Source organism: Eutrigla gurnardus (assembly GCF_963514095.1).
Source record: "Eutrigla gurnardus genome assembly, chromosome: 7".
Taxonomy (NCBI): domain Eukaryota; kingdom Metazoa; phylum Chordata; class Actinopteri; order Perciformes; family Triglidae; genus Eutrigla; species Eutrigla gurnardus.
This window is the reverse complement of record NC_139921.1, coordinates 4,517,068-4,529,849: the sequence shown is the minus strand read 5'-3', so window position 1 is coordinate 4,529,849 and position 12,782 is coordinate 4,517,068. Positions and strand designations below refer to the sequence as shown.

The 12,782-nt window shown below is 41.4% G+C and overlaps 1 protein-coding gene across 1 annotated transcript in view; it reads left to right on the top strand.

Moving 5' to 3' along the window:
* The window catches only part of LOC311016326 (leucine-rich repeat and fibronectin type-III domain-containing protein 2), a 122,543-nt gene that overhangs the window by 105,273 nt on the left and 4,488 nt on the right, over positions 1–12,782 (top strand). The window contains exon 4 of the mRNA XM_084013954.1: positions 9,812–11,208. Coding sequence (XP_083870080.1) covers positions 9,833–11,208 — 1,376 coding nt within the window. The 5' untranslated portion in view covers positions 9,812–9,832. The remainder of the gene's footprint in view (positions 1–9,811; positions 11,209–12,782) is intronic.

Genomic DNA, 12,782 nt, shown 5'->3' with positions numbered 1-12,782 from the left:
GGGCAGGTATCATGGCCGACATCATAACATCAAACATTCAACATCAGGGAAACGTCGTCCATCAACTTTGATTTGGGCACCAAGCATCATTGATGTAAACAGCAGTCCAGCTCCTTTGGTCCCACCTGAGTCCTGCGTTGTGGTCTGTCTGTCAAGAGGATCTTGATCCGGGATTAAGACATGGGTCCAGGGGTCCGTTTCACAAAGCAGGTTTAGTGAAAACCTTGAGTTAGTTAACCCTGAGATGAGGGAAACTCTGGTTTTTCGGTTTCACAAAAACATACTCCGTGAAACTAACCTGCTCGCTAGCAGGTTTGCTTCAACAAACCCTGAGTTTCTCCTACATGTCTCCGCCTTTTTCCAGAATCTGAACCAACTTTGAAAAAATGTGCCGTCCTTTCATCGTCAACCTAATCGATATGGAAATAAAAGTGATTCTAGCAGCTTTGCGTCGGGAGAGGATTTTGATTACCTTTCCTTTCAATCACATTAGATATTATCTAAACAATATTCTCCGACATTTTCAACATTTCATATTGTGGACATAATCCGCAACCAGATTCTTTGCGGAGCTAGCGTTTTTGTGAACGGGAGATTTATGAAATGTTTAAGTACATTTCTGTGTTGAAATACCTGCTTATATTTACATTTAATATGTGAAATATGATTAAAATCATATGCCTTAGTCAACGTATTTGCGCAATATTCTTATGCTTAATTTTCAACTGACGCCACTTTCTTTCTGTGCCTGGGTGGATTACACCCAATGAAAATGACAATTCATTCATATCACTACTTTGTGAACTACGGGAGTCGAACCGCTGTTGCCTGCACTATAGGCAGCGTTGCTAACCATTACACCACAGTGTTGCTCTGCAAAGCTGAAAATTAACAAATATTACCTTTAGATCAATCGACTGTTTCATTCAGTTATACACATTAGATCGGGCAGTAATTGTCTGCCACGCCAACTATCTCTACTTTGCTGCAGTTACGTTGCTCCGCTTTCTCAGGATGAGCTCGTTTTCTACATAAACACTCAGTAATATCTAATAACGCTCTCCCCGTTGCCATGGTGAATCGTAGTATCGGAGCTCCATTGATGATGGCTTTATAGAGTCGGCAGGCACGCGCGTAACTCAGAGTTTACCTACTCAGAGTTGACTGAACTAATTCAAAACCGCTGTTCTGAAACTGAAAACTCAGAGTTGCCCATCTCAGAGTTGGTCAACTCAGAGTTCAGGGTTAGGTTCAGAGTTTGTTGAACCTGCTTTGTGAAACGGGCCCCAGGTCTCTGTAAAGAGCTAGGCTCAGTGATCCACCTCCCGTTGCTGGGTTAGCCCAACGTCTTATTTTCCTGTGACCGGAGATCATACAGCCAGGAGCATGCTGGGTAGTGGGGTAGCCTGAGGTATTAGCTGGTCAGGCTTTGTTCGGCAGGTCTGACTTGGTTGTCGGCTGTGGATGGTGATCCGTCTCAAGGTCTACAGCACTCGATCCAACCGCCACACTTCCTTTTCTGATTTTGATGAGTGTATCATGTCATATGCTTTAAATTATCCGGTAATTAACATGACAAAACAACTAAAAAATGAAGCAAATTCATGGGAGCTAGCCAAAGCATCATTATGTGTACTGTACATAGAGCATAATTATACATTTGATTGACTTCACTTGGCTCAGAATGTTTCAACACTGACACTCTCCTCCATCCATTGGCATGGGAGACAGTTGTCTCAGTGTTGACTGACTTCCCCTCACCCCTGAAAGTTCTCAGTTGTTGTCATGAAGGATATCTGGGTCAGATTTGAAGAAAAGTAGAGAAACACAAAAGTTCAGTCGGTCCATACTACCTTGCTTCCACACAGAATAGAACTGTGGCCTCGGTTTCATCGACTTCTCTTGTTTAAAAAAAGTTCAGGCACAATTAGAGAGCGTCACCCGACCGTAACATGACACCGGCGACCAGACTGCAGAGACTGAAAGTCTCACAAAGACAAAGTGTATTCAGCAAACGCAAGGCTGATAGTTGTTAAATGTTTCATGAAATACAAAGCGTGTAGTTTTGGTTTTCTTTGATAAATATTCAGGACGGTTATAGCTCGGTCAGTTATATTACATCATCAACTGACAAAGGACACATTTGAACAAAGGCTGACTGACGAAAGGCAGAGGAAGCAAATTCATTTTGCAGTTACAGGTAGAGAGACTGCAGTCTCCAATTCCACCTAGAGCCAGTACAGTGATATCTGGATTCTCAATGAAAGCTGGGTAGTTATCAGCCATGAGGCTACGCAAACATGTTAACATGTGTTCAGTGGTTCTACATTTCAAACTAACCCGTCTAGCATTGGTAAAAGTCAACCATACATATCCCTTTATCATAATAAACGTATATATGTCCACAGGAAAGTACAGTCTCCCTGCTCCTTACATGCGTAAAGTCGCTTAAAAAAAACGTTTTCTTTTTTCCCAAAAGTCATGTAAAATGAGTCAACGTTGAATTGTTTTCACACGGGCCATGAAAGGCGTCTCCCATCCATCCAGCCTCCCTCCACCTCTGTGTGAACCCCCCGCTCTTCATACTATGCCAGTTTGCCGTCTTAAATACTGACGCCGACGAGTTAATGTTGGAGTACGTTTTGCTGCATTGCATATTAAAGGCTGCCTCGGTGCATCGGGACCAGCGACCAAGCAGCATTATTGATGCAATCTACAACAATCCCAAACTGAACTCTTTTAGGTTGCTAATCGGATTATCAGGTTTCTATAAAGTGTAACCTTCTTCGTGTTTCCGCAGGTTGCACACACAACAGAACCATAAGCTCTGTGACTAAGTGCTTCTTGCTGAATAAGACTTTTGGCTCTTAAGTTGTCGTTTGTTTTTCCGGCTTATACCTTTTCGACTTTTTATCTCATCAAGAAACAGATGTTTACTCACACAGTTAGTAATCTGTTGATGCCTCAACTGGAAGACTTTTTTCATGGAGTTCTTGGACATAATCCAACTGCTAATGAAGTACATGACCTGAAGTAACTCCTGCTACTTTGCAGCTATTTTCTTGTGGGAAGAAGTGTAAACGACAGCACTTTGGTGGCACAGGGATGAGAGGATACAAAGTAGGCTAGTGGCAATGCTCTGACCTGCTCAATAATAGTAGCTGTGTCCCAATTCAGCATCCTTCGGAGAACGCAGCCTTTGCAGTCTATGGTCCTTCGAAGCCCGAACCAAGCAGTCTCTGAAATGAGAAGGTCCGGTCTACGGAGGATTTCCTGTTTGAGGATGTGCTTCACCAGTGGCATCGCCTCATGATATATCATTTGGACAAGAGTTTATTCTGATGCATCTCCCCCTGAGAATTAGAGATTCCCTCTCTATAAAAAAAGGGTAATCTTTTAGGACAGTCTGGAGGCAGGCAGGCCTGTCCTTCGTCTGTTAATTCAGACTCGTACCGACTTATCCTGGTCTGCATCTCATCCATCAAGCCTTTTCTTCGAAGCTTGTCAGAGTAAGTAGCAGGAAGACAAGCTCACACTTGATGGAATCCTGCCACTGTTCTAGAAAGGTAGACCCTTTCAGGTAGTCCTTCCTTATCCAGCAGATACACACGATTGTGTACAATGTGTGTATGGATATATGTGATTGAGCAGACAGATTACTTTGGGTATCATCCAGAGAGGCGTCAGGTTTTAGCTACCTTGTGAGGCTTCAATTTTCCACTCTGATAATCTCTCATCCTTTGTCAAGATTTCCCCATGTCGCCAAGACCCATCTTATAAATCCTGTGAGCAATGTTGCGCTCGTTTCCACATGTAATTTTTCCCAAAGCTGCACAACGGCAGATCGTAGATTAATCATATGAGAAAAGGCGTAAAAAAAACAGTTAGTTTGTCAGTTTAAAGCTGCGTGAGGAAAAGTTTATGCGAGCTGGCAGCTCCAAACAGCAGACAGAGATAACTGTCGTCACAATTTTGAGTGTCTGAGCGTCAGCACCGGCAAGTAATGTGACATGACATCAGTGGATTGTGCACATCACACTCGGGTTTACCGAGCTGTCATCCTGTGACATGTTCTATCAAAGAGTAAGGGAGGAAAGAGAGAAAGAGGGGAGACGGAACGGGAGGGAGTCCAGCTCTCTGCACTCAGTAACCACACAATGCTGTGTCGGACGATTACACCGCTGAGACAAAGAGGGCACAGCTCAGTACAGGGGTTTAGGACATTAAAAGGTAAAGAAGACGATATGTATGAAAAACATAGGCTATGCTCGGACTGATGGATAGATGGTAATTTAGCTTCCAGAGAAGAAGCCATTAGAATGAACCCCTTCTTCCTCAGCGTCTACATGTCCACTGCTGCTCATGTAGCCTACTGTAGAAGGTTAACCTTGTTAACCCGCCTTGTTTTCGATCAACTCTCACCATCTCTCTTCCATGCCTGTCTGACTGTTTCTTCACTCCCCTTCATACGCTACACTGCCTCCTACCTTCAGTTAAGATTTGTCAACAAAGCTACTGGAAAAATGTTCTGAAGCATTTAAAATAGGCCAACATCATCATCATCATCATCGTCAAAAGCTTCTACTTGATTAAGGTTAAGTGATGCAATCTGGCGTGTGGCCCCCAGTTAGGAGAAGCATGATCTGAAACATAGGTTGTTTTCAAGGCATTTGAGCAAATGATTAATGTTGTTTTGTCACTGGGGATAGTCTGGTGCGATCTGACCAATGTGCAAAAATATGGGGGTTATTGAAAGAAATGCAGTCATTGTTCACAGTCCACGAGAGGTGAAAATGCAAATGACTTGTTGTTGACGTCTGAGGTTCAGATGACTGTCTATAACAGACATCTCCATTGGAATGCAGATAAACATACTTTTGAGAAAGCTGATGGAAATCTAAATCACTGTTTAGATGGTAGCCGGTGGTTTCCCAGATTGCATTTCAATACGATCCGCCTCCAGCAACATGAGTGGTTATCACTGCACAGACTAGAAACCAGAAGGCTTCTGATACCAAAATCTGGTTCCGTTGCTGACAGATTCTGCATTTGTATGTTTACAGATATAAGACTCTTTGATCTTTAAAGATTAAGTCATTAAGTAAATGATTAATTTCAAGAAGGCATAGGAGAATGTTTCCCTTTAAAGTTCAGTGTACATAAACCAGTCTTCATACATAATAAAATTGTGTTGCGTGTTTGGACATGGTCTACTCTTTTGAAAGGACTGTGCACGGCACATAATTTGCCAATTGCCATACTGTTTATTATTCTTAACACTGGTTCAGACTCACTGGAAGGCCAATAGGAATCTGGTCCACCAGCTGACCTGCGAAACTCACTGTTCAGTGTAGAAACGATCAATGTCAACAGTCAATATCATACGTCTGCTCTTTTCCTACTGACAGGAAATCAGTTCCATGAATAGACGTTGCCTTTCAGGAAATGGACAAAGACATTATCTATGTGATCTAAAGTTCCTCCATGTGACTGTGTATAATATGTATTTATTACACGTGATTAAAGTCAGGAACACAGCGATACCTACAACGTTCCTCTGAGACCCTCTGACCCGCGTGATATGATCATTTCATGAAGCTTTATAAAAGAATGAATGACTCTTACTACTCATGCCTTTTTCCCTGCAAGGCACACATTACTAATCCATTAGTAACTCTAATATGTGCACTCAGTGAATTTGTGGCATTTCAATGTATGTACGTCATTTTAAGGGCCGTTTTAAAACGAGGTGTCGTCAGGCTGAAAGTTGTGCCATTGACCAAGAAAAGTGGTCAGGAGTCAATAGTGGAGTATTTTCCTGCTATTTAAAGGACATGCAGCATCGGCCTTGCACCACATATCTGCCCCTTCCCTCCCTCCAACATGCACATCTCTTTATTCTTTTCTATATTGCCATCGGATGGAAGTCGGCACCACTGATTCAACAAACCAATTGCTTATTCTTACTATATATTTATATTTGCTGTTTTCTTTCTTGTTCTGCTGATGAACTTATGTCCTTTTAATGTTCACAGAAGCAACAAGAGCACATTTTATTTCACGAGTGCACAGAAGCAGAAGTAATGTAACAATTTGCAGTCTGCCCTGCAAGCCTGTTATACACAGTCTGTACACAATGATGTACAAAGCACGAAGCAACGCATGCATACAAACACATTTAAGTTCAGGAGTTTGTTCATTTGCATTTAGCTGGAGGTGTCGCCTACCATGTGGTAAAAAGTCTAAAAGTGACCCTAATTCATCAGCATGTAATAAATGACACAATGTGTTGAAAAGAATAACTAGAACAAATTAAGATCTTCCCCTATCGCCACAAAGAGTTACGTCAAGCTTTCCAATCTGCACCTTCACCTGTTCAAACAGAAGAAAACACCAATGGGCTTCTAGTTTCATTGATTTGAACACCAATGGGCTTCTAGTTTCATTGATTTGTGACAACCGAAATGACAATTGTAAATGTAGCTAGCGAGCTAACGCTAACTGATTTGACTTGAAAAGGCTCGTCAGTCCTTTTAAAACAAGAACCAGGTGAACAATTCCCTTGGTGACTACATGTATAATACTTCATTGTACTAAAAAAAACTAAGGCTAAAGCTACAGCTCAGCCCACTCTTTAATTAACAAATGTAACTTCTGTTATTTGGTTCCCTGTTTGGATCCATAGCTAAAGAAAAAAAAAAAAAAACTTGTGTAAGATTCATACTTGTGGAATTCTGTAACGCCACCAGTGTTTGGGATAATGTGTCACAGAAATATACAGTAAGCTTAGAAAATAATATATTACATTAGGAATTAGATTTCTGAAGTATTATTTAACTTAGTATGTCATTAAACAGAAAAATACCAACTGGTTTGGTTGGTGCGGTCAAAATACAATGTCAAACACATAGATAGTTCCCCATATAGATTATAAAGAGGTCACGCTTGTCTATCATACAACCGTGGTTAGAAAGGTAGTACTGAGACTGGTGCAGCAAATGACTTGCACCAGGAGGCTTACTGCAAAAATGTAACCTTATTTTATTTTCCACAGAGGAGATGGGCAGACAGTCGCAGCCATTCAAATTGATAATGAATTTTTCAGCTCGATATGTCAACACCAATGTACTGCCTAGCTGCATGTGTGCTTGTTGGTATTTCAGCAGCATCTTTGTCCCTCACAGTGAATTGTGGATGGTGTTGCAGGCTCGGTAAAGGCCATGAGTTAATGGATGTGGACATTAAACATCATCCACGGTTCTCATCTCTTTGGGGCTGAACCTATTCCATACATCAAAAGGTCACCTCTACCTGGCTTTCTCTGCCCGGCAACCACATACAACTTTAATGGGAAACTGTTGTCAGATCAGAAATTATACTCAACTGTTCCAGCTGCGTCCAGCCAGCACCATGAGCATTTCATTTGTATTTTTTCCCTACTTTTTGAAAATGCTTACCCACTATAATTTTCCCCTTTCAGAGGCATGGAGGATCAAAAGAAAATGAAAAAAGGCAGCTTCTGTGAGTTTGCAAGGCTTTTCGGCTGCTGTTCTAGATGCTGTCCATAAAATTGAGTCCATGAGAGAAAACTGTCTGTCGTCACTGACAGCTCCCACCGTGAGGCCTTGTGGGTATTAGCTCCGGAGTGCTGAGAGGGTCAGAGCAGTAGCCATCAAGTCTGCAATTATTTTGGGAAAATAAACACCTTTTCAACACGATTTTCGCGGGGTTTTTTGCAGATTGAATTCTATTACAATGGGCTGCTCAGAATGTGACAGCTGAATATTTGAATGTAAAATGGCAATTTAAATTGTGTCTGTCTTTACCACAGGCAAAAATAAATCTGTATATGGTGTTTTTGATCATTCTTTGGATTTTTTGGGGATATTTACATTCTCAGCGGCAGTCTATTTTTTTCTGCAATGCAATACATTGTTTTTTTATTTATTTAATTTTTTTTTTTTTTATATCCCTGCTTGTAATTTCTAATTAACTCGGTGTAACACACAGTCAAGATGTAGAGGTACTTTGTGGTATAATTACAAACTCGTATCAAGGAGGCGAGAGGTTATTCATACATATTTGCTCTTGTAATTATAAGTTATGAAAGTGAAGTGTACACCTGAAGGGGTGTTGAATGTCCTCGTGCTGCTAACAGCATCTCACGCACTAATGAATTATGACGAATGATAGTGCAGACTTGTAGTTAACATAAAAACATTACAACCGTTCATCCCTATGGTTACAGGGAGAACCAGGCAGACTACAAGCGAGAGCTTCCATTAAATAAAAGATTGAAATTGATTTTTAAATTTTGAGTTTATTAGGAATTAATGATAAAAATGTCTGGGGGAATTAAAAGCTCGTCGGATGAAGCCAAGTGTGGCCATCCATTCGGAGGAATCAGCCAGGTGTGAGCTTCTGTAAAGACTTTCGTAGCCATGTGCCGACTTCGTCAGTCAAGTCTGACGAGTCTAACACCTGCAGCTTATCTCCTCCCAAAAAGGTTCAGACATGGTAGTGAAAGGGAATGAGTAAGACAAAAGGATAAGAACAATGCAGTATGAATAAGGACCACAACTTTGCTCTTTTCACATTTCCAATGCCACGATGATGCAGCATTCCATTGAAGAGCATTGCTTACTGCATATGCATGTGGCCTGCTTGATCTAGTTTCCACTGCATGCATTACAGCATATCTGTAAGGACAGCTTATAAGTATGTGCGTTATTAAAAATAGCTTCTTCGCTGTTTAATCCTGTGCTTCATTCAGAGAATCCTCATGTGATTCTTCACACCTTATTTGCATTGCAAAATACATGCATATGAATGTTATAAGTGAGAATATTAATTTGAGAAATCCTCAAGGATGATAATCAGACCTGCTCATCAAGTGAGCAATTTATTATTTTTTTGCTTCCATGGACACGTGGACCATGGAGACACAGCATGGTGGGATTTTATCTGACCTGTGTTAATAGAGCTACTACTTCTACTATTACTTCTAATTCTACTACCTCTACTACTACTACTACTACTACACACACACACACAGACACACACTGCAGCTGTGTTTATGTTTTGTGGATGAGTGATCGTTTCTCTGGATGTGAAGATTATCTTGTTTTAATGTTTGTGTTGTAATGATTGAATTTAGACATCAATCATCCGTATGTCGCACAAAGATAAAAGTGTGATGGAATAAAACCTTAAACCCACAGTTTGTTGTGATTGATAAGTGACAATAAGTTAACGCTCCATCTCTGAAAAATTGAGCCTATTATATTCAGGTCTGGATGTTATTTAAAGAAGATGTTGGATGGCTTAAAAATCATGGTTAATCATACCACAATATTAGAGAAATCCTCAGTACAGATACTTATACAGACTAATTTGTCAATTTCAACATTTTTGGTCTTTTATCTTTGGAGCTTTGAACATATTGGCTGGTGCTCTGATTCTGTGTTACCTTGACTATGCCTGATGTACTTGGTGTAATAGTACTCCAAAAGCAATTAAAAAGTTACTTTAGTCACAGAACAAGCTTGTCAGAATTGTTCCAAGGCTTTAGTGGCCACTCACTTTCACTTAGTTGATTGACTGAGGGTACAGGACAGGTTGGACCACATTTCGCTATTGTATTGAAGGTTGTTTGGTGTATTGATGTATCCAAATATAGTAACTAACTACTTTTGTCATGTTGGGGGACATATGATGATGAAAAACACAAGGATGAGCTTGACTGACTTTGTATCTTAAAGATGCTGATTATTCTCTCAAATTCAAACTAATCTTTCTTTTGTGTCTGCAGGTCCCCTTTGTATGAACTAACATGGACAAAGTGGTCATCAGTCTCCTGCTTCTGGGAACCGCAGTTACGATGGTCCATGCATGTCCCAAGTATTGTGTCTGCCAGAACCTCTCTGAGTCCCTGGGGACTCTGTGCCCCTCCAAAGGCCTGCTCTTTGTCCCACTGGACATCGACCGGCGGACTGTGGAGCTCCGGCTGGGCGGCAACTTCATCCTCAAGATAACCCCTCAGGACTTTGCCAACATGTCAGGTCTGGTTGATCTCACCTTGTCCCGCAACACCATCAGCACCATCCAGCCTTTCTCTTTCATCGACCTGGAGACCCTGAGATCCCTGCACCTCGACAGTAACCGGTTGACTCAGCTGGGACCAGACGACCTGCGAGGACTGATCAACCTGCAGCACCTGATCCTCAACAACAATCAGCTGAGTCGGATCGCCAACACAGCCTTTGATGACTTGTTATTGACGCTGGAGGATCTTGATTTGTCATATAACAACTTGCGCAGTGTGCCTTGGGAAGCCGTCCGCAAGATGGTCAGCCTCCATCAGATGAGTCTGGATCATAACCTCATCGCCTTCATTGCAGAGGGGACTTTTACAGATCTGGATAAACTGGCCCGCTTGGACCTCACCTCCAACCGTCTGCAGAAGCTCCCTCCGGACCCCATCTTTGCACGCTCCCAGAGTAATGTAGTGATGAGCACTCCTTATGCACCTCCACTCTCTCTGAGCTTTGGTGGAAACCCATTGCACTGCAACTGCGAAGTGCTTTGGCTTCGAAGGCTGGAGCGCGAGGATGATATGGAAACCTGTGCATCTCCTGCTAGTCTAAAGGGGCGCTACTTTTGGTCTGTCCGTGAGGAGGAGTTTGTTTGCGAGCCCCCTCTGATTACGCAACATACTCACAAGTTACTAGTGTTGGAAGGCCAAACAGCTAGCCTGCGCTGCAAAGCAGTTGGGGATCCGATGCCAACTGTGCATTGGGTTGCTCCTGATGACCGTTTGATCAGCAACTCCTCCCGAGCGACAGTGTACGAAAATGGCACCCTGGACATTACAGTCACTAAGTCCAATGATTACGGGACCTTTACTTGTATAGCTGCTAATGCTGCTGGGGAATCGACTGCCTCCATTGAGCTGTCAATCATTCAACTCCCTCATCTGAGTAATGGTACAAACCGTACCACACAGTCCAAGTCCGGACTTTCGGACATAACAAGCTCTACCAAGATCAGTAAAGGGGAGCCTAAACCTCTACCAGAGAAGGTGGTGTCTGCATCAGAAGTAACTGCTGTCTCTGCTCTGGTGAAGTGGACTGTGAGCAAATCAATCCCCAAGGTCAAAATGTATCAGCTTCAGTACAATTGCTCTGAGGATGAAGTCCTCATTTACAGGTAAGTGATAATGATTAATGAAACTCGATTCCATCAAAGTATGAGCGGAGACCATTCTGGTCAAAGTGGTACATTTAGCCTTTAGTATAATCTTTAACTTCAGAACACTCTGCTCAGCTGCTTCAGTCAATAGCTAATTGTTTGCTGGGTTAGTACTTCAGACAGTCAATTTATTTTAAGTGTTGAGAGACAAACATTCATTTTTTTTCTTAATCCTCATTGAAGTATTTACGTTTTCCTTGTTAGCCTTGAATTGCTTTCACCAGAAAGAATGAACAGAAAGTGCGCATGTATAAGAACCCCAAAGTGAAATCCTTGCCCTGAACCATTGATTAGAAATCCAAGAAGAAAAAGGATTATACAGTAGACCCTTATTTTAATATACCCTTCCTGATCTGCCCAAAAAGTGTAAGCTTGGAGACTCTTTGGGCTTTGTGGAATCAATTTCCTACCTCAAATCAATTTCCTACTTCAAATCAGAGTGAAAGTAGTGACATTCAACCAAGCCAGATATTGATTGAGCAGAAATATAGAAAAGATCCTCATTGTTTAACATTAAGTCAATCTGATGTTAACAAAGGCTATAGGACTGTGTTTTTCTGAGCCTTGAATATGAATCTATAGGATTAATTTAATCTGACATCTCATAGACTTGTTCATGTTTTTGACAATGAATACCCTTATTATGCTTAAAATGGTATTCTCTGCATCAGAATAGTGTGACAATTGGCCTGTTGTGGATAGCAGTCACAGCAATTTAGTATCGGCTTCATGCTTCCTCCAACACTAACAACTGAATGTGAATCCCTTTTGCAACACCTCATCCAATAACTTATTCCGTGCCACAGTCCTACACCATTTACCTGTACTGTGCATTCCTGCAAGAGCCGTTTCATGAAAGATAATTGACAGAATAAGAGATTTCTGGTTCTTAGCTGGGGATATGAGCGCTTTATGCAATATTGAAGAAAGAGATTGCTTTGTTCAAACAATGGGAATGCAATCAATATTAAGGTGTTTATCTGATTTCCATGCACACAGCTTGCTGTGTCAGACTGTCATGCCAAAAAAAAAACAATAGAATCTGAATTTGCCATACCTTTGTTTTCCCTGCAATGAAAAACATTGGATGACTCATCTGCATGTCTTGCAAGATTTACTTAGCAAAAGGAATAGCTAATGTCTACAACATTGGAAACATAATTCTGATGCATGCTTTACAAACACCACTTTTCCCCCTCACTCACTGATTTGCAGCAACTAAATCATTTCCCTGAAGAGTGATTATTTGAATAGCATTCCTGATGATTTTGTTAGTCAAGAATCATTACTTCAAACTTTGAAATTGCCGTCATTATGCGACTTAATGCTTTAAAATGTTTTCTCCTTCATAATCAGTGCACACGGTATAGTTTAGATACAGTACAGAAGTGACTGAAAGCACTCGATGTAGTCTTGTATAACGATAGCTCAGCAGTCCTCTTGCATGTCAGGAAACAAATTAGGAGCTGGAAGGAAGAAATGACATGCACAGAGAGGACAACTGCTATTTCTGAATTGATATAAGTATGACA